The 23,488-nt window shown below is 39.7% G+C and overlaps 1 protein-coding gene across 1 annotated transcript in view; it reads right to left on the bottom strand.

Moving 5' to 3' along the window:
* The window catches only part of ANAPC1 (anaphase promoting complex subunit 1), a 3,613,296-nt gene that overhangs the window by 449,181 nt on the left and 3,140,627 nt on the right, over positions 1-23,488 (bottom strand). Inside the window, exons 42-43 of the mRNA XM_044060160.1 lie at positions 2,530-2,583; positions 105-182 (exon numbers count right to left, since the gene is read on the bottom strand). Coding sequence (XP_043916095.1) covers positions 105-182; positions 2,530-2,583 — 132 coding nt within the window. The remainder of the gene's footprint in view (positions 1-104; positions 183-2,529; positions 2,584-23,488) is intronic.

Here is a 23,488-nt window from a genome sequence, read left to right as displayed (position 1 = left end):
CTCTACTTCTTAAAAGGATAGACAAAACTACACTACACAAGTGTAAATTAAATCAAAAGTTTGGTTATTTATCTTCTTTCCTCAAGAGGCTTGCTGACGAGTACCTGTTTTAGAAGGTAGAGTTCAGGCAGCAGGGAAGGTGCAACAAGTTCTTCTGTTGTCTCTTCATACCACTGAGTACCCTGCAAGAACATTAAACAAAAAAGATGGATTAAATACAAAATCAAGCTTTCTCAAAAAAAAAATTCAGACCCACACAGAGTGTCAACAGAAAAATCAAACTTCTTTAACTACTTCAGCTGTTTTCCTCTTGAAAGAAGCAAGATCATATTCAAAATGAACAGAGCAAGGACAGAAATTATTACTACTACTTTATCATCATTTTCACAATACAGTGATACTGAAGTTCATTTAAACAAATTATGCTGCATTAATACATCTGAACTTTACCATCACATTAGGTACCCACTGAAGAAATAATCCATGCATTTTACTATGAGGGAACTCACCGCGATAGTTCTAAAGCTACATTCACATTCCCTTCCATTCCATGTTGCCATTTTTTCAATGAAGATCTTTCACTCCAGGGTAGGAGGTCGCATGTAACTTATGTTACTACAACCATGACGTTAAGCACTGCAGTAAGACAACATACCAACTCAATGAACCTACCAGACTGCCTCAAACCACTGAGTCAGCATAGTTCCTGCAAACCAAGGAAACAGCAACACAAATAAGAAGCGGTAGCGTTGTCACTTCACAGCAAGACATTGTCCCGTTCGATTCTCAGCTAGAGCGTCTTCTGTGGAGACATGCGTGAATGGACGTACCTTCGTTGAAGGTTGTGCATTAGGGCCGGCAACTCAGCACGTAAAAATCAACTGCCAATCATTAGCGGACTGGAGTTCCGCTGTGGCGACCCCTAACCGGGAAAAGCCATAAGACGCAACAACATTGTTAAAAAGGAATCAATTGTGCTGTTTTCCCTAACTTTCAAGGAACTTCAATGACTGTGGCTTGATGGGGGGGGCGGCAAAGAAAGTTGGCAGGGGGATATTAGGTCTCCTTATAGATCAATAGATTCTGTAAGAACATGTCTGTTGTATCTAACATCAGAAGCCCAATCCATTACAGCAGAAGCAGCCCCAGAAAATATGATATGAAGGTTCAGTTGTAAGACATAGATATACCAAAGAATATGAAGGTTCAGTTGTAAGACATAGATATACCAAAGAAAGATCAAGTTCCGGAAATGCAGTCAAGACCACAATGCATGGTAAAAGGATGAGGAGAGGACCAAGTGACGGCAACACAAATGTTTGAAGCAAAGCAAATATACAACGGAAGCAGCCATACCTTTAATCAAACGACCCTTGACTGCAGCATTTTTTCCAGGTGCTATCCGCCAGATGGCCAAAGATAATAAAGCTGACAGAACAATTCATAAGGATTTGCATGATAATTGTGACCCATTCCCTCCCTGGTTCAAAGGAGATAAACAGCTATTTGGTCTACCTGAGACCACATACCTATTTCAGGTAAAATCTGAACTCATGGTCCATCCTAACAGAGAAAACAGGGAGATGTAAAGGAATGGATTAGGAAAAAATTGAGACACTGTTTTTAAGAGGAAGAGTAGGATGGCCTAGAGGGTACCTATGGTCTGTGTAAAATTAGGCATACTTCCCAACATGAGGTCCTGCAACTCTGAGATCACATGAGTAGAGAGTGTGTGTGTGTGTCAAGAAACATTTTTTTTCCAAAAAATAAACTTCAATGTCAGTGAATCAGTGCACTTAAAAAGGTGACAGGCAAGCCAGTCAATCATTAAGTTCAAATTACATGGAAGAAAAATGTTTAGCAAAGGTGGAAAAGATGCAACACTCTTTTAGGAGCTGCTTGACCAGATGCTGCTAGGTCACAATACCAAACTCTACAATTTTATTTCATATTTATTTGTATTATTTTGTTAAACAGATAAACCCACCAGGCACAAGTACCTGTTTTCAGGGGTGACCCACGAATTATGTGTGGGTATTCTTCCAGGTACATGTCTGAGCAATTGCAGGATACATTAAATACAATTCTTACGATCAAATACAGAACCCTGACCACTTCTTCCTACATTCTAGGCTCAAAGAAGCATGCAAGCTTCTCCAAAGCTTGACCAACTAGAGAGAACTGGAATATGGACAGCTGACTTGCGTAGCTGAAATCCAGCATGGCAGACCAGTACAATCTTTTGCCATACCAGTCCAGATCTTTGGAATGCTTGCCTAGTGGCAAGGTTAGAAAGTGCTGTGATATCTGTGTTCTTTGCTGGACAGAGGAGATCACACAGGGGTCACCCTGAGGTTGAATGCAGAAGGCATTGGGCCTTTAAGATAAGGACTTGTATAAAACATCCACCCTACTGGGAGGGGTCACAGGAGCAATGTCTGGGTGCTCACAGCCTGTTTAAATGACATGCTTGATGACTGGCCCTTTTATGGAAATGAATCAATACTCATCCCCTCCTTTCCCAGATACACATCGAGGCATTTCTAGGGGAAGGAAACAGGCCAGATGCCAGTCTACAGACACCTTTGTAAACTACAGAATTTCTCTAAAGAATAAATCATTGGGGGGTTGGGGTGCGGCAGGGAGGAGTCATTTTCATTACTACACTTAGAGCAGAGATCATGTCATCAGTCTGAAACCACAGTGTGAGAGAAGTCCCTCATACCCATTAGCTCTACAGTCCAGATAATGCAGATTGCCACTTAGTGATGAGTGTGTGATAAGTGTGGTCAACATGACACTCAAATGGGGACTTGAGAGTATACCTGCCAGAAGCACAGCAGAGACAATGAGAGGCTTACACAAGGCCTAGCAGTGCCATTAAGCCAACTCTTAGGGTACAATATTGCACCCAAGAATCAAACTCCCACTAGACCTCAAAATGCTGTTTAATATCCAATCCCTGAACCGTAAATCCTGGTCAGAGTAGACCCATGCAGAGCTGCCCAACCCAGGCAATGGATTACTGAGAGTAAAGGTGGGAGGTTGGCATAATGTTTTAGGTGTTTACTTTGCAGACACAAGGTGGAGGGTTTGTCTCTCACATGGGGTAATTAGCTAGGCTTAAAATGGCCCACAAGCGCAATTAGCCTAGTACTAATCTATGAACCTATGAAGAGAGAGACCTTAGGAGGGATGTGTTAGTTTTCAATGCCCTTAACCTACAGCTGCATTACACAAGAGACTACTGGCTGCAATCATGTTGACTGTTTGCACTGAGATCTTCAATCTGTGGCCGGGGGGGGGGGGGGTGTCACCTAAGGCTCTGACTGTCCCATGTCTGTCTCTCTTTATTGCAGTTTAACAGCAACACAGTTAAAACACATCAGTAATCTCAGAGTTTTTAATATGTACATCAGTTGCTGACATAAGCATATCATCTTTTTTTTTGTTTTTACAAAAGGCTGTCTGCATTCTTGTTCTACTAATTAGCTCTTTTGTCCAGCAGGCTACACCCTCTGCATCTCAGGCAATGTCTGTTTATTGATTGAATTTAAAAAATTTTTTTCTTCTTTTGGCTTGCAGCCCTATTTAGCAGCACTCAAGGGGGTAACCAAAGTACACTTTCTGGGCCCCTTGTTATCTACAGAAGTGTGTAATTACTGGAGCTTTTTCCACCCACGGCCTCTGCTGAAAATTGGTACCACTGTCCAATCAGGAATTCCCTATAAACAAATGTCAATAAATAAATAAATAAATAAGGGCCATGAGCTCAACGCACCAGTTACTAAGTGCAGACTGAGCACCTGAGAGACCACAGGAGGCTGGTTTAGAAATGGAATTACCTCTATGTCTTCAACAAGGTGCTTTAGGTTAAGATCTGAACTGTGTGAGTTGCAGAGAGAAAACTGCAGAGAGAGAGAAAAAAAAAAAAAAAAAGGAGACCAGCTTCAGGCCTCTACTGACCAGATCATGTTTACATAGTCAGCAAGTGATGACAAGATGTACGTAGATGGGGCGTAAGAAGTGTAGTATTTTTTTTTTCAGGAAAATGCGAACTGTGATTGCTGGAGAAAATAAACACAATCACTGACCTACCAAGAAAGGTCTTGGATGTTATATCATCTGCCACTTCGTGATCTGTTTCCAAGCCAGGCCAAGCTCACAACTCCTCAAATCCAAAGCACACATACACATTGCCCTAGGCTGTTAATTACTTACTTGTCTATGTATAATGCAACAGACCACTCCTACTAGGCCTATGACCTATTGTAAGGGAAGATCAAAAGTAGTACGCATATTCACTAGGGAAAATTTGGTCCAGTCACTAGTGAAATTCCTTTATGCTTTTCATGTCGGGAAGATCCTGGTGCAACACCAGCTATGAGGACACTACTGTTTACGAGATTAGCATGGAGATAGATGTGGAAAATAAGTCTACTCAGTTATGATTGTAGCTGATGATAATTTGGCAACGTTTTAGTATAGCTGCTACAAGAAGGAGAACCTTATGATAACAATGGGGCTTCATGGAGTGTGGTGACAGAATAAAAACTGCTATCACCAGTCTTCTGAAATGAGATTGCTACAGTGACTGACAATATCATGGGCAGCTAGTAAAGTGCTTCTAGTGATACTAAGACTCTCAAGGGTGCTGTTATTGACCGTTGTCAAGGGTAAGTGAGCTGAAGTGGAGATAACTGTGTCTAGTTCCAGAAGTATGAAGAATGACTGATTCACAGACTAGGGCTGTAAAACTGTATGCTGTAGTGGTAAATGGTTTCTAGTGTTTCTTCTCAAAGACTGAGGCAACTGTTGGTTCAATGAGCAAAATGGACATATTTATCAACAGGTATGAAGTACGGGATAAGGCTGTACAGCCTTTAGAGTTCTGTGTAATAAATTTTGTTTTATTTTATTTATATTTGTTTACCAGGGTAGTGCACTGGTCAGAAGTGACCATTTACAGACACAACCCAGGTGAAAAAAAAATTCATGTGTACACAACACTGGCAGTCTTATCTTACAAAGGCAAAAACAAGAACAATTATGCAATACATACAAGAGAACAAAAGGCAAGTACAAGTAACAGTAATTAAAGTCAACCAGAAAACAAGTGGATGAGTGCAAATAAAATTGTAATTACAAATGCTGAGATATGAGAATACAGAAGTAGATGAAAAAGTGGAAGGTATACAAGTAGAGGGTTCAGGGGCTTAAGTGATGTGCACTTATTTGGAAGCAGGAGCAATTTGGTCTGCTGTTGAAGGTAGGTTTTGAGGTCCACTCTGAAACAGGTTAAGTCAGAGTTTTCTTTTAGAAAGAGAAGGAAGAGACTGCCAGCAGAAGTGTGACTGTTTAGGAGAAAAAAAAAAACAGTTCAGTGTAATGAGCTGATTGCTACATTGCAAGTGATTGGCTTATTTAAAGTTAGATCTACATGCCCCCCTCCCACCAGCTCTTCCACTGAACAGCAAAAATGGATGTTCTTTCTACTGGCATATCAACCAGGTGGCCAGATGCATGACACCCCTCCCCCTGCCCAAGTAGCAAACTGCTTGCTACATTGTAGCAAGCAGTTGATACAGTTTAGACCACACATTACAGTTACAGTACTGAGGTTTTAGTGCAAACTCAATACTGGCCTTCAAAAGCAGGTATTACATTAAAGAGAGATCGGCTGATTCTGCATGGGGCAGTTGACCCTCTCACCCCACTCAAGCTAAACTACTGACTGCTAGACAAAAAGAGCAAGTAACATGTCTGCTGAACTGAACAGGGGATCTTGGAGCACACAGGGAGAGTTGACTTTTGTGAGTAGGCCATAAAATTTTATGAAGAGTTTTTCATGTAGTTTAGCAGAAAGTGAGGCATAAAATTATACCTTAAAGTACCTTAAAGAGCTGTATACCTAGGGGAAGGCTGTTTTTCTGCTTCGTGGAAAGCCATCTTGCTTTGTTGAGTGTAAGGCAGTGGTATTCTCGAGAGGGGGGTTGTCAATGAATCCACAAACAGAGTCAGAAATGGTTTGATGTATGTTTGTGTTTTGTATGGAAGTAGTAGCAGCAATGGGAAGACCACATTCAAGTTGAGATAGAAGCATCTCTTTACCAACAGCTGACCTATTCAAGCTGAGACAGAAGTTACATGTGCTTTCATACATCAGGGATCAGAAAAATTTTGTGAACTGAGTTTTCAATCTATTTTGTTAAAGTTTTTTTTGACTGCATCTTTATTTCCATAAATATAAGTATTTAGCAGTCATCAAGAATTCTCAAGGAAAAAAGACATTATTGATGCAATTTCATTCTGCTGAAGTTGCACAGGAAGCGTTATTTACACATTTTTCCTGAAAAGTGTTCAATGGTTCGCACAGTTAAGCCAGTTACGGATGAGAGAAATATTATGGGTTGGTGCATAGGAAGTTTGGATTTCCTTAAATGTGGTAGACAATATTACTGTACGTGTAGTTATAAAATGGGACACGGGACCATGGAATATTGAGGTAAGCATAAGTCTGTTATTGTTGTAGAGATTTTTCTCATTTGATTAGTACCTGTCGGAAGAGGTGCTGTGCATACTGCAGGGACAAAGGGTATTCTTTAAAACAATGTAAAATACTGTGCACAAATTACAATCTTGAAGGGCATTTTTGGTTTGTCCAATTATCAATGATAATGCAGTGTCAGCAGATGGGTTTTACTGTGCTAGACTCCCCCCCCCCCCATACAACCTTTAGAAACTTCCTAAAATACCCCCTTTCTAATAAACACCCATGATACACAGGGACACGACTAGGCTGTATTGTACTGCTAGCATGGGCGCTGGAACCATACAGCGAGGGGGAGGGGAACCCCCCCACACACTTTTTTGCAGACTCTGTCCCAATTAGTTTTATTTTCCATGCCACAATAACGTCGATTTGCAAGTAGAAAGGATTATTCAGAAGCTGCCGCAATGACATCAGTGTGTATGTCCAGTTTGTGAGTGGGAACGGATTATTCAGAAGCTGTTTGCAAACAGGAACAGCAAGGATTATTCAGAAGCTTATGTTGCAAGCGGGAGCTGTGGACTGTAATTGCAGAGTGGAGCAGGAAGGATTTATCAGACCCTGAACAGTGCGTTTGTCTGTGTGTGTGTGTGTGTGTGTGTGTGTGTGTGTGTGTGTGTGTGTGTGTGTGTGTGTGTGTGTGTGTGTGTGTGTGTGTGTGTGTGTGTGTGTGTGTGTGTATGCCCCCAACAGGATACATCTGGTGGCCACTAAAGGTACTCAGGCTCAAACCCTGTACCTTGGGTACAGGAAAAAAGTGCCTAAAGTCCCTAGCCACCATCACTTGTGAATTTATGCCTCACAGTTTTGTTCTGTTCCTCTTCTGGTTTGGTAAAACAAAACATTTTATTCTAGCAATTTTCTAAGGTTATAAAATCAGTATTTGAAATGTGTCCCTATTTGGGGGCTGTATTCCCCCATTATTGGCTTTGTTCTGTATTTTTGTGCTAAGAGGTTGAGAGCCATGGTGAGAAGTGAGAACTGAATTCACTAAATGATATGACAGCCATTTAAGTTTGTCTTCCTGTCTTTCAAGAAACTACTGGTTTAGCTTAGTGGTATGTTGCTCTGACTTTAGTGCACAGGGTTCTGGGTTCAATACCTGGCAGTGAAATGCATGGTAGTAACGCAACACTTTATGCAAGCAACTTTCCAAAATTATACACGCAATGTTTAAAATGTGTCTCTGGTTTTTGGCCTTTTGCCTGCCCCCCCAATTGAAAACAACTTCAAGAAGCTGTGCAACATGCCTATGGCTTACACTCTACTGTGATTCTGTATTTATACATTGTGTGCAGAAGTAGACTGTTATCATGGAAACGTTCTGAATAGGGCAGTTTTGTCATTATTGGTGCATGCATTCTGCTTCATTGCCTATTGGAAAATGTTCAAACAATAATTTAAAAATGCATTTTGTGTGTGGAAGTAGACCTTTATGATGGAAATGTTCTGAACAGGGCAGTTTTGTCATTATTGGTGCATTTATTCTGCTTCATTGCCTACTGGAAAAATGTTCAAACAATAATTTTAAAATGCAGTTTGTGTGTGGAAGTAGACCTTTATGATGGAAATGCTCTGAACAGGGCAGTTTTGTCATTATTGGTTAATGCATTTTTGTTTCATTGCCTACTGGAAAATGTTTAAGCAATACATTTAAAATGCTCGCTAACTTAAGTCTAACAAGTGTGCTGTATTATACAAGGAATATAATTTAATACAATCAGGAAGGTGAATCAAGGAATACAAGTATGCATGGCCCTAAAATGTGTTTGAAAATAGCCCAGAGGAAAGTGTGAAAGGCTCAAAATCATGGGCAAATTTTAAGATTTACTCTTGTTACCAAAGCAATGGATGAAGGTAAAACAGTTCACACCACATTACCTTGACATGGCCAAGCCTTTTGACACAATCCCCTACTCAGGTGTAGTACAAAAGATGAACAATCTTGGAGCAAACACATCACCAGCTGCAACTTGGCTCACAGGATGCAGGAGATCAAAACAGGGGAAGAGACCAGTCACCAATGGAGTCCCCCACGGTTCAGTGCTGAGACTTTTTCTGTTTGGCATATACATCTCAAAAGTAAAAGGAAATACCAAAGAGCTTTGGCCAGCTAAGTCTGAGATGACTGCAAGCTAGGAGAAGTTATTGAATCCACAAATGACTTAACCATCATGCAGGAAGAATTGTCCCAAATAATAACTGGTGTCAAAATCATGACAATGCCCTCTGAGAACTGATCCAATTGTTTGACATTTGGGAACTTGTGTGTACAGTGACCTAACTTTTGACCAACATGTGCCCAGAGTCATAAGAAAGCCTTTCTATACTGCACAGCTTATAAACAAACTGATTGTGACTAGATCTAGAGATGTTGTTGTCCCCTTTACACAGCTCTCATTATGTCAATCATTTTGTATAATGCCCACTTTGGCATGTATCTGTCCAGCCCCATGCAACAATTGGAATACCTTCAGAGATACCTTACTAAAAGGATATGTCATAAACAATAGATCTTGCATGGACCACCTGAAAGATTTATTACTATACTCAGTATCCTACAGAGTGCTTAGAGGTGACATGTCTGGCATACAAAGCATCCTCCGACATAATACAGACTGACCTACTGAACATCAGCAAGTCAAATGGCATCAGAAATACGCAGTCCAGGTATCTAAACTGAATGTTGTGGAGAGATGGATATATATCAATCACAGAGGCTACCACTGTTCCGGAACAGACTATTCATAAAAATAAAGCAAAGCTCATCCATCCACATTCAAATGCAACTTGGATCTAAGGATGGGTAATAGAAAATGTACTCCAGGATTTCCCCTCATGCCACTAATGGATAGAGACAGTTTCTAAATGCTGCATCCCTTACATGGCTCTCTCAAATTATCTATGGTATGATCACAGCTGTTATCACTAGGGCTAATATACAATTATCAGCCATGGGGATAGCTAAGACCAATCAGAAAATGTTAATTCAAGCACCAAAAGGGAATTGGCTAAGCTTAAAATGTCCTCCAAGTGAACCTTTGTTGGGGTAGCAAATAGTTATAAAAAAAAGTACCTTTTTTAGTTCGCTAAGTGCCCGTGTCACCCTCCCCCAGTCTTTAACAGCTTCTGGCACCTATGACTGTTAGGCTTATAAAGGCCCTGGTGGTCGTTAGCCTAGTATATACCTATGAACCTATGTGAAACACAATATTGAGCTTTTTACCATTAAATCTACTGTTTTGGATGCTATACTAATACACAGCGGACCGGAGTTCCGCTGTGGCGACCCCTAACCGGAGTTCCGCTGTGGCGACCCCTAACCAGGAAAAGCCGAAAGACTCAACAACTAATGCACAGCAAAATTCAGGCTATGAATTTAAAAGCACATGTCTCTGACATACTAGATAGGAAGAAATATGTAACAGAAGGTGTCCATTGAGAATTGTTAAAAGGAAAAGAAAGCTAAAAATAATTTGTCCATTCACTTAAAAGAATGTAAAAAGGAAATGGTTAATATGTTGTCACAATGTAAACAGTAGTAACAGTGACCTGGAACGATGCCTTGTCTTGAAATGGAGTCAAAAAGCTGATGTGTTTTCATGTTTCCTAGACATAAGACGCCTATTTGTGTTGCAAAGGAGCAGCTCCAGAAATTAAGTGGGTAATACTCTTTTGGATGACATAGATGCTCAGAGGGGTTGTGATGCTAGTAAAAAATGAATACTCGCATTAAGACTGTGACTGTAGGTTGTGGAGGTAGACTTTTAATACGAGATATCAGAACCCAATATAGAACTATTAGGTCAACAGTGGTGTATGCTCTTACAAGTGTTACACTTAAAGCGCAAGCATTTGACTGCATAAAATGAAATTTGACAAACACACAGCTCATGCAATAACCAAAGTCAATAAAAAAATAGGTACTCTTTACAGATGTAAAAACTTCCTAACCAGCAAAAGTAAAGTTACTCTAGCTCATACCCATCTTCCCTTTACCTTATTGTATGCTTCTCCTGTTCTAATAAATCTTAAGACTGATCTAAACAGCTATCAGTATGCTACAACAAATTATCAAAATTCAACACAAACTCCTCCTATCGCACCCACCACTGTCAAGCCCTAAAACAGCTTTCCTGGCTGGAACTCCCAACACCTTAGCTCTAAGCCAACTTCTTCTAGCTCACCAAAGACTGGACCAACCTGACAAATCTCCAGCTTTACAAAATCTGATCACCCTCTACTCCAATAATCGAGAACTTAGAGCCACTAACACGGCACTAATCACAATCTCCAAAAGCCATTACAGCTCTGGTGACTCCCTGTATTCTAGCAACATTGCCAAGACTTGGAACTCTCTACCACTACAAATCAGGGTACAACCTGACAAAACCATCTTTTAAAAACAGCTTATTTCTACCTAAACAATTCATGGACATGCAACTGCCATCACCTGGCTGACATATTTTAACACCTTTCCCCTACCCACTATCCAAGTCCTACAGATGCACTATATTTATTACCATACGTTACTTACCAACTCACTGACACTTATTCCCCACTGTCCCATCTATACCCACTAACTCTCCCCTAGACTAAGCTAAACAGCTTTCCCTTAAAACGTCAATTTTTAATTTTTTTCCTTCTCTTATTTTTATTACATCTTCAAGATTATCTCTACTAAACATACTGTATGAACAATCACGTTACTACCTGCTATACGTTTAACTGTATGTCTAAACCACTATGCTTATGTAAATATATTATGTTATCTGCTATATTTTATAACTGTATGTGTAAACCACAATGCTCATGTAAATATATTATGTATAGTATGTTAGTAATTGTTTCTGGAGCGTTTCTCCCTGGCCTCCGCTGAAGATGGACAGATCTGTGTAGTCAGACCTCCCCGGTAAACAAATGTAAAATAAAATAAAGCAGTTTGTGCTGGTTAGCATGGATTTAAATGTTTTGCTTGTTTTTCCCTAACATTAGAGCTGAAATCTAACAACCTTAAAATACTGAGTGAGGTGATTCACTGTGGTTAATTGGCATTAAGTAGGGAAAGGAAGTTTACTTATGTAAAGGTCATACTTGAAACTGAAAATAGTTTTTACTCTCACTTGGTTTGTGGGAGACAGTTAAATGTGTTTACAGGCAAGTTGACCAAATGGTTAACATTACGAAATAATCGGGATCTTATTAAAATGGGGAAGTGTGTGAAATATTTAGTAGGCGATGTAATCACAGCCCAGAGATGAGGGCTGCTGTTTCTCAGCTATGGCTGAACCATAACAATATGAGGCATTTTATAATTCTTGATAAGTATGGTAGACGTGATTCAAGAACAAATACAATTATCTACTTATAGAAAATAATTGGCACTACAAAAGAAGGGGAATATGTACCTGTCAGTGATTATAATACTCTACTGACAGGAAATAGCTTAGAATGTTTGCATACACATACATGAAACATAAAGTGAAAGATTTATTGTGAATACAATGTTACTATAGGCAAAAAAGAGGTTTTAACCTTATTAAAGTAGGCAGGTTTATTCTAATGAAAGTAAGACAGAAGCAACAGAAATGTCTGTAAGTGGCACAACATATACATATAAGCAAGTTATTATTGTTCTGGAAAAGTCCACAAGAAAAAGAATGAATATGGACTCCAACATGTAGAATAGCCAATTCCTGTATGGATACAGGTAGGCCTGCAGGAACTGGACAAAGACAATAACTTAGCGGAACTGGATTTAGTTATAAAACTGGTTAATACAGAGAATTCACCAGGATAAGCTGGAATTAGTTATGCATTCTACAGCAAGAGAAAATATTTTCTTTTTGTTCATACAGAATATTTAATGAATTGTTACATTTTGGTATCTGCAAGGAAAAGACTATTTCAGGGTATTATGTTTATTTGGGAAAAGACCTGCTTAAAAATTGGAGATCATTAACTTTGTCTAATTCTTACTGCAAACTTTTGCTGGTTAAATTTACTGCAGTCCTGAAAAGTTTGTTGGTGAGAGTATTTATATGAAGAACAGGGGAAGCAGGTGAAAGAATTAAAGGTAAATAATGAAACAATTAGAGGATGGGAGAGAGACAGGGGAAAAAAAAGGCGGACAAGATAATGTGTGTGATGGCGAAAAAGCATTTGATAATGTTTGTCACTGACAGTTATGGAGAACTATACATGTATATGGCATTGGGTAGAAGGCCTTTTTCACTGTTACAGTATGTATATAACAAAACTTGGGGTTTGGCATTGTTAAACGTATCGGAAAACTAGTAAAAGTTAAAATAGGGGTACAACAGTGCAATATGAGTGGGACTTTGTTTACATTAGTTATGACTATTACTGAGAATACTTAGAAGAAAATTGTAAGGTGGGAGACAATGAATGGGTAACTGTCACTTGAACTAGTGCATACTAATGATTTTATTTTAGCAGCAATACTAGAGATTAGATTGGGGAAGTTATTTGGAAGTTGAGAGCTGTTAAGTAGCAGTAGGAATAAAATTAAACAAGCTACAATAGTCTAAAGGTATAAGCGATGTAATATCAAAAGGAGAAGTACATTTTCTTTGAATTTCCAATATTGGAATTTAGGAAAATATGATGAAGGATAGATTCAGTGGGATATTGAGTTGTCTTAAATTACCGGCATGGATCATTTGAGTAAAAAAAAAATCATTTGAGTAAAAAAAAAAAAAAAAAATTACCGGCATGTCTGTTTTTTTTGTAAAACATTTAAGTTAAGTTTAAAAAAAATGCATGTTTAAGTCAGCACATTCGGGTGGAGTTTACAGGTTACTGTCCTATAAGCACACTTAATTATGGAATATGTTTCTTAGGTTAATTTAGGGGTCATGACTTAATCCTGCCAAGAGATATTCTATATAATGAAAAGAAACAAGAGAATTTGCTTTAGTTAATTCAATTTTTTCTTGGTGGGAGATTCGGAAAAGTTACCGTGAGTGGTAAGCCTATTTTACAGCTTGCTGTAACTACTTCCAATTCAGAAGACAGACCTACATGAAGAGGTGTTACGTGTGACCCTAACAATTAGTCCTTCAAAAGTGAAACCTATGGTATAACATGGCTAGAATTAAAATGACCCGACAGGGAAAGCAGCCTAGTATTCTCCTATGAACACACGAACCATAGTGGGCTGTCTCCTTGGCCTGCCACAAATGTTAGATGGGCAATCCGGGGTAGCAGTCTATGCTAATTAGTCATGTGCTCTTCCACTGGAAATGCCTGCAGTAAGGCATTTATGCACCAAAGCACAAGTTAGCTCAGAAAGTGATGTTAATGAACATGGCCAAAGGTTCATGTTTGCTCATTGCTTTCAATGTGTGAGGTCACATTACAGGTAAGTGCCAGGGAGTTTATCAACAGTTAGAGTTTTTTGTGTGTGTGTGTGTGTGTGTTGCATGCAGAGGGATGCACCACACACACACACACACACACACACACACACACACACACACACACACACACACACACACACACACACACACACTGCCTGGGTGTGTGTGTGTTTCTGCCTGGGTGGTCACAGCAGGGGCTTACTTATTTGGTAGGATCCTTGTGTGTTCATGTATGGGTTAATGGGTGGTAAACGTGTCTGTGAGTTCAATTGGGGGGGGTTGTGTGTATGCGCGCGCGTGTGTGTGATACTTTTAAAATCCCCTAGAGAAATGAACAACCCTGCATTATCTGGGGTAGTGAGACACCAGACACCAGGGATATGGCAAAGTTAAAATAACACTTTTGCAGCATGAAAGACCTATGGGTGTAGAGAACGCTAGAAAGCAGGGATACATAAAACTCAAAGTCCAAAAAAAGGAGGCCAGCATCAAGAGTGATAACTAAGTTTATTCCAAGTGATAACAAAATCAAACCAGTTTCGGCAGCTTTGCCTTCATCAGTTATTACTATCTGAATTAACAGATAGTTTATATATACACACAGCACTTCATGTCAATCAAGTATTTAAAGGTACAGCAGTAACAAAAGCTAAGAGAGTCCCTATAGTCTAAAGATAATACATTATTTGTTCTTTATTATTCCCGCTAAAGGTGGTCACTGAGACCAGGGGAAAAAAGAGCCCCTAGCCTTACTATCCAACTCTTGTCTTTATCACTCAAAATACTATGCCACCCTAATTTATTCAATCTATCACCCCATATTTTGTCAATAATACAAAAGTGAAATGTTGCTGATTTATGATCACATACATGTCTATAAAGTGCATCAGTCATTCGTTTGTTTCTGATGTCAGAAACGTGTGTAATACTTTAAAAATCCCCTAGACAAATGAACAAACCTTCATTATCTGGGGAAGTGAGACACCAGGGATATGGCAAAGTTAAAATAACACTTTTGCAGTATGAAAGACATATGGGTGTAGGGAACAATAGAAAGCAGGGATACATAAAACTGACAAAAAGATTCAAACTTTGTGCACACGGTACACAAACCAACTTCTTTTCAGAGCACTAATCATTTGTGCTACCACTACGCACCATGAAAGTTGCAGAAAAAAAAAATAAAACAAGGGGTAGAGATAGTGTTGAACCTTTCACCTTTCATACAGGAAGCAACTTGATAGCAAACCAGAGTCTTAGCTTTCTACACTAAGTGAGTAACAGTTGTATTGCAGTCTGTTTTTTAAACTAAACTATAAGCACTGACTGACTGCAACAGTCTGCTAGTTATGAGGGACAAGGCATGTACAAGATGCAAAATCAGTAGCGCTACGTAAAATTAGGAACACTTGAGGGGAATGAGGGGGGTGTTCTTGCAGTGGGATGCCATACCTGTTAATGTCTGTGATAAGGCTTTGGGTCATAGCCAAAGGAACTCCATATTACAAGAGGGAGAAATTTTAAATTATTACTTGGACTCACTTTAAAAGTTAATAAAGTAGTAGGTCTAACATCAGGATGCACTTTCCAAACAATAAGAATGAATCTCTAATATCTGGTATTACTGACTGAATCAATCTGTGATTTATGAGAGACAGGGACAAAATATCAAGACATTCTGTCAAGTCGGGGATAGGTAAGAGGTATATTAGTCTGTGTTTGAATGTGTACATGGATGTAGGAGAGTGAATGAGGGGTGGGTGTCTGTGCCAACACAATACATAGGCTACCTGAAGTGCTTACCACAGGAAAGTGCTGATTTGCACTTGGTGTAATCACTGATGACTCAGACTGCTAATTAGCTGATAATGAGGTCTTTCCTCTTTGCAGCTAACATGTTTCTGAATCACATTTTCCTCAATCACAAAAACAGTTTCTTTTGGCCACAATTTTTATCTCCAGCAGTGGGTTATTTCTGATTTCCATTTGTTGAAAGTTTTGAAGTTTGCAGATATACGAATCAGCAGTTTAATGTATGAAAAGTGTAATGATTGTTGGTAAGGCTGTAAAGAGTGGAAAAGGAGAAGTATGCCAGCTGATGTAGATGTGAAGGAATATTTAAATAAAAATGGACATGGAAGTTAAAAATAAACTTCACAGAACACAAAAGCTCTGGTTTAGGAATATTTTGGAAGAATTTTATTTAACAGACTATCTGGCATGATTTATTACTGTTAAAAGCTAGCATTGCAAAAGTAACAGAAAGCCTGCACTAGTGGTACACAGTGATAAAGCTATAACTAAAGCCCAGATGACCTGATTTAGATGATCAGCTCAGGTACTTGATGACACAGACAAGGAAGAAGGGAATGACCAGCTATGGAGCAAGGACACAACAGTTGCTGCCTGGCTGATGCTGTTGCATTAATGATAGGGCCTTGGCTGGGGAGCAGAGGCCAATCATGAGGCAAAAAGCTGGTATGAGAAGACATAGGTGAAACAGCCAGAAGCTAGCAACAATAACCTGCATTGGTACATGTGGGAGAGCACATGCACACAGACAGTGGGGCATAGGCAGCCCTCACAGAGACGCATGTCTTTATATCACCATCATGACCAGGGTCAAGTTATAAAAATGAAAAGTTAATTCACTACAGAATACCAACAACAGCAAAAACACCCTTGTGACTGCTTAAATGATAACTCCTCAACCAAGACAACGTAATGCCTGATCCAGGTGAAGACTAATGGTTGGTAGACATGTAGAAAATAACACAAAACAAAACAAAAAAAGAGCATAAGCTTTGCTAATATCTGGCAATGGTCCAAATTTCTGGGTCTATATCAGGCATGGGCAAACTACGGCCCGGGGGCCACATGCGGCCCATTAAACATTTTGATTCGGCCCGCCAAACTTGAAAAAATTTAATAAATTAACCTTGTTAATGTTTTATTTCCCCTGCAATTCTGATGTTTCCTCACTAGATGGCGCACTCTAGATATACTGGCTTTGTTGAGGTGAAGCGTAGGCCTGTTACTCCACGTTTGCACTTTACCCTTTGACCCACCGCCCCTCTATGAAGATGAGCGGACCCAAGAAAAGGAAAGTGGACAGAGAATGTCGAGTGTTCAATAAGGAGTGGACAACTAAATATTTTTTCACTGAACACCGATCATCTGCTGTTTGCCTGATATGCCAAGAAACTGTGGCGGTTTTTAAAGAGTATAATATTAGCCGTCACTTTGCCACAAAGCACGCTAATTATGCTAGCAAGCTCTCAACAAAAGAGCGGAAGCTGCTGCTGAGAAGGTGGCAGCTAATTTGAAGGATCAGCAAAGTTTTTTTCACCGTCAAACTGCCATTCAAGAGTCAAGTACCAAGGCCAGTTTTATGCTTTCATTCAAAATAGCAAAGGCTCATTTCGAAGTCAGAGATTTTATTGTAATGCTTTTCTTCATTTTCATTGGAAATTAAAGCACATGTTTTCTCCATATCCCAAGATGTGTATTTTTCCTCCAATGAGGTGATGTTTTCAAAGCATGCCATCTATCTGCTCCTGTTCCGGCCCCTTTGTCAAATGTTAGAACTCAATGTGGCCCACGAATCAAAATGTTTGCCCACCCCTGGTCTATATATTATCGAACGCTTAAAAAAGCGAACGATGAATAATCGACCCCATGTAAGCGAAAGCTTACAATCTCAAAAGCTCAGAACAGCGATTTTTTTTCCAAGGGGGGGGAAAAAAAAATTGAAAGAATACATAAAGTGGGGGGCTTTGCCCCCCCACACCCCCCAATATGGGGGGCTGTGCTGCTCACACACCCCCTACTTAAATATGCCAACTCTGAGCTCGCACTATAGTGCTGGAAATGGCAAAGTAACGGAAATGGCCAAGTGAATTCTTTCCCTGGGGAAGAATTTGTCAAAAAGCCGCTTCGCTATTTTGCCTTTTCGTTGTTTTAAGATCGACCGAGATGCATTCGATAGAAATTATCTTCGGTCATCTAATAGGAACCCCAAATTTCTTTGGCGATTGCAGTTAAATGAAATACCAGTTAAAAGCATTAATGCTACATAAATAAACAGAGGAAAGGAAACATGCTGTGTGTGATATAAATTAAGCTGTTCAACATATATTTTCAGAATGTAAACTGAATGGTTTTGGGACCTTAACTGTATAGGACTCCATATTCAGCAAATTAAAAATGCTAATATGGACATGGTGCTTCATAGAAGGCCTGAATCTTTAGTGGGACAAGACACTGATAGTGCAGACAAAAATGCTGTTTCTGAATTATGGTTCACCTGGGAAAGAAGGCTGAACTGAAGAGATATCATATAAGTAGTAGTGGGATGTGGGAGTTGACATTAGAAAGCCAAATTCAGGTTGCATCAGAAATAGTGGAAGGGATTTTTCATCTTTATTGCAGATGCATTTTTTCTTTCATTTTACACAAGTACATATGTGGATTACTGTGTGTGTTTCATGTATTTTTTTGAACTGGGTGCAGTGAGTAGAACAGTCACCTCACAACAAGGCTCTCCAATTCAATTCTTGCTTGAGGTAATTGTACAGTCTCTGCATGTTCTCCCTGTGTTCCAGAGAATTTTCCTCTAGTATTCCAGTTTCATTCCATATTCCAAAGACATGTAGGGAAATGGTGATTCTAAATAAGTGAGTACATGCACTGTGGGTGTGATACAAAAGAAAGGCCAGGCAATTTACTTCCATTCCTTACTTGCCTAGTAAACATCGTGGATGATGGTAGTTGTTCATGGGGTTGCTGTAAGGCTCGGATGTGATTCTTAAGCCAGAACAGCTTGGACATGTTCCATTTCTGAAAAAGCAATTCTGCTGTTTCCAATAAGCAAGTGGAATATTTTAAATCCAACAGATATATCACCATTTCAGGAAGATGGTATGGGAGTTTAAAGTCTCTTTTAAGGGATAGCAAACTCAGGGGTACATCACCAAACCAGCACCCCATGCTGTTCTGTGGTGTCAGTACTGGAAAATTAATCCAAGCATCTGGTGTGGGATAGAACCCACAATCATATGATCCTCCAGCTTAAAATGCTAATCTGCTACTTGTTGAACTACTGGCAAAATGTTACTGAGTGACTTGCAAAAACAAGTCAAGTTTGTGATGGGGAATGATGGAGTAGTCTTTCTGGTCGACTTAAGTAGCAACACTATGGGCTGCTTAAGTGCCTTCTGTAAGTCTGCAAGGAAACGGTTTCTTGTTTTGGGGTTGGACAGACATAGAAAAAGAAAAGGTGGAGAGGCCTGAAGGGGACTAAGAGTACCTCCAGTGTACTAGCTGACTAAAACTTCCTACATGACAGAGCTATCTAAGGGGACTGTTTAAGCTTCCAGGAGATGATATCAGCCAAGCTTTCCTGCACTGAGAAGGGTCAGCCTGCAGCCCTTCCCATAATGCCAATATAACCAAAATATACAACTTTGCAAAAAAGTACAGTTGTATAAAAGCTTTACCATAACAGTAGATGTCCTTCTCTTCAGTTTCAGCATTCTTTACATAAGGGATCTCTTGCCAAGGATAGCCCATTGTCCAGCCAGTATATCAAAGCTTTTAGTTCTTTTAGGTGTCATACATCACACTTATGTTCCCTGTGCAAGGTATATGGCATAAAGGTGATGTATGGATGCATATGCTCAGAACTGAAAATGCCCCAGGAGGAACAGAAAAGTCCATAGGGACAAGAAAAACATGCATCCAGGAGGAGGAAAAAGAAGATGATGAAGAGCCCCTCAGCAAAGAGGGCAAGAAAAGGACAAGGATAAAGCTAGAACAGAGGGGCTAGAAGGGAGGGAGCGAATACTGCAACAGTGAAGAGAAGGACATCTACTGAGATTTTACACAACTGTACTTTGTCCTACATCCCTGTTGCAGTATTCTTTACCTAAGGGAGAGTACAAGAGCTCAAGGGGAAGCCTGGGAGAGGAAGTCACAGAACAGCCCTCTATAAACCCATGCATGACAGCCCTGGCAACGCCTGCCCTGGCTCTGGAAACAACATCCAACTTGTAATGCCTAGTGAAAGTATGAAAAAAGGACCAAGTAGCAGTCTTATCGATGGAACTGGCATCCAGACCCCTGGGGAAAGCACCAGAGGAGGCAAATGCCCTAGTAGAAAGCTCCTTTACTGAGAAGGAAAGACATTTTCCAAGAAAAGAACAACAAAAAGAATTGGGCTTTGAAATTTAAGATGAGATGGTTTGCTTAGAAACAGCCAAACCCAAAGTTCTGGGATGAAAGGAAACAAAAATCTGCTCAGGTTTGGGAATAGCTTTAGTTTTATCCAAATAATATCTGAGCTGTCTATGCAAACCCAAGGTGTGAAGTAACTTCTCACTGGCAGACTGTGGAGAAGAAAAAAAGGAAAGAGGATGAATAGACTAATTAAGGGACAACTCATTGACCACCTTGGGCATAAAAGAACGATTAGTACGAAGAGACACCCAGTCTCTGTGGAAAACTAAGAAAGAAGGAATGGCCATTAGAGCCTGAAGTTCAGACATTCTCTTGGCTGAAATGAGAGCCAAAAGAACAGTAGTCTCCCAAGTACAATGCCGTAATGAAGCTGAAGAAGCAGGCTCAAAAGGAGCTTGTGTCAGTTTTTCAAGTAAACAACTGAGGTCCCAGAAAAGTGGAGTAGGCTTCCTGGGAGGTCTGATATGAAGGACTCTTTTAAGAATTTGCTCAAATCTAGAGGCCAGAGGAGGAATCAAGGGTAGACCAGTAGAAATTGCTGACAGGTGAGCTTTAACTGAATAATATGCCAACCCAGCATGGAGCAGATCAAGCAAATAAACCTAAACAGATAGGGGATCCTGATAGGGTAATTCTACTCATTGCTAGATGTCTAAACCTCAAAATGCATTCACTCGAGGCACTCCTTAAAATGGAGAACATCGACATCTGTGCAGTGACAGAGACCTGGTTCAAGGCTCCAGAGAGCACCCCTACATTACCAGGCTATAATTCATATCACACCTTTTGGCCACCTAACCCGGACTGAAACACTAAAGGTAGAGGTGTGTCCATATTCATTAAGGATATCCACACCTCCAGGCTAGTTGCTCAGCATAATGCATCCGAGATTATCCAAGTGCAACTAACTTTGGGCAACACCGCAAATCCAAACTGTAACTTGCTACAGATCCCCCACCATGCCTCAGGATTCCCACTCCTCATTTCTTGATACACTGGAAAATATTAGGGTACAACCCAACACCCTAATAATGGGCGATTTCAACTACCCCACCATTAACTGGGAAAACTACTCAACTACCAACTATTTTGCTCAACGTTTTCTGGAATTCATAAATTCCAATGCCTTGGATCAACTTATCCACACCCCCACCAGGGGTAGCAATATCCTAGACATGGTCATTAACAACATGGGCGACCGGTGTTCCACACCGGAGGTCAATTCCTTGTTGGTCAAATCTGACCACAAGCTAATCAACCTAGACATCCACATCCCACCCCCACCCCCCATTAGGGAAGCCACTGTAAAAAATTTCTTTTGTTTTTTGACACATTCAGTTTCCTGATTTTTCTCTACTTCTGGTTTGATTTCCATTCCTGCTTGATGCCGATATGCTTCTGCTAGACTAAGTAGGGAAGTCATCTTAGATTTATTCTCCTCATGTTTCAAAACTTTCATTATGTTTGGGTCTTGTGAGGTCAGCAGGCATGTATGCAGTCCCACAACTGCATATCTATATATGTAATCAGTTTCAAGGAGGTCCACACCTCCTTTGGAACGGGAAATATATAATCTTGGTATGCAATGATTTTTATATTTGATGAACAAGACCCTCTTCTTTTCCTGTCTAATCTATCCATCATCTTTTGGCGCCAGTTGATCACTCCAAATGTTAGGACAGGAAGAACAAATTGGTTTATAGCTTGAAATTGTTCTTAGATGTCAGTGTTGTTTACAGGATTCATTTATGTATTCTAAAATATTGCTTACTGAGTTGTTTTTGCATTTGTTCATGTTTTATTGCTGATCCTTCATCAATTCCCAAATATTTATACACCCCCCTTGCTGATGTTCTATTATATCACACTGTTGTCCTAAACTGATGTTTTCCTGGTGCTGCTGCTTCCTGCTTTAAAGGTTGCTTTTACATATTTATCAAGAGCAAATAAGATTCTTATTATCATCTGAAAAAGTTTTGACTACTTGCAGTTGTACTTTCAGTTCCTCATCTGATGAGCTATAAAGTTTTAAATCATCAACAAAGAGAAGATAAGAAGTCTTTGCACTTTGTTGCTTTCTGGAAGCCAAATTATAGCCATGGCTTCATCTGTTAAGCAAGCAGCTTAATGGGTTAAGGGCAAGGCAAAATAGCAAAGGTGACAAGAGAGCCACCCTGGAATATCCCCCTTTGGATTTTTATCCTTAGAATAATAAATGTGATGTTGTTCGATCTCGCCTTCATTCTTCACTGGTTGGGTTGCCGTTTACAAAAGCTGAAGGTCTTCCACTGACTCGTGGCTGTATTCCTATCCCATAATGCACTAGGAAAGCTCCTCAGATCTCGTTTGCCACTAACAAGATTAGGTGTTCTCCATTTTGGCTCTGGCTAAGTGTATTTTGTTTTTTCTTCTAATACTTACAATAATTATTTTTTCTGTATGAGTTTTATAGCTTAGATGGATTGTTCGTCTTCTGATTTATTGTGTTTTGGCTGTCGTTTTTACCTCTTTAGGCCATTATATACCTCCCCATCCCCTTCCCCTTTCTACTAGGCTCGTTTAAGTTAGAGAGCAGTTTAAATGTAAGTTTACTTAAAAGAAAATTTATTTAATTTTATATTTCTTCTATACCTGTTCATTGTCTAAAGGTAAGCTTTTTTCAGATAGACAGCTACCGTTGGTCTGTTTTAGTTAGAGGGCCTTCTCCTTGAGTTTTTCCTTCTTTCTATTAAAGGGCAGATTGTTGTGTTCTTTTTAAGACTGCCTTGTCCTTCTTCTAGTTACAGTTTGCTTAAATATATAAAAAAAAAAAGTTTTGGTTTTTGTATTTAGTATTGTTGAAAATGTTGCTGTTGTTATTAAACATTAGGTTAGTTAAAATGTCTAAGGAAATAAAAAAATTCCAAACCTTAAGGATTTAAAAAGTGCACAAAATGCAGTCAAAAAATGTCTTTGAGAGATGGTCACACGGTTTGTGCCTACTGTCTTGGTGCTGTTCACTTGCAGGAATCATGTGCCATATGCCATGCATTCAGTAGCAGAGTGTTGTCGGAAAGGAAAAATAAAACTCATATTAAGAGGGTTACTGAAGACTCCATTTACAGTAGCACTTGAAAAAGGTCAGAGTACCTCTAAATTATCGAAAGCCTCATCTTCCAAAACAGAGAAATCGGGGAGAAGAACTTCTACTTCTTCCACCTAGTCAGAACCATGAAAAAAATTGGCAAGAGAGTCCTCTTTGGATCCGAAGACAGTCTGAACCGAAAAATCTTCCTCCTCTGCTCCTGCGGTAATTTTGGACCTGATGGAGTTTCAAATA

Source organism: Protopterus annectens, chromosome 1.part2 (assembly GCF_019279795.1).
Source record: "Protopterus annectens isolate FY-2018-M chromosome 1.part2, PAN1.0, whole genome shotgun sequence".
Taxonomy (NCBI): Eukaryota; Metazoa; Chordata; order Ceratodontiformes; family Protopteridae; genus Protopterus; species Protopterus annectens.
The sequence above is the reverse complement of the archived record's forward strand: the minus strand, read 5'-3'. Positions and strand labels throughout refer to the sequence as shown.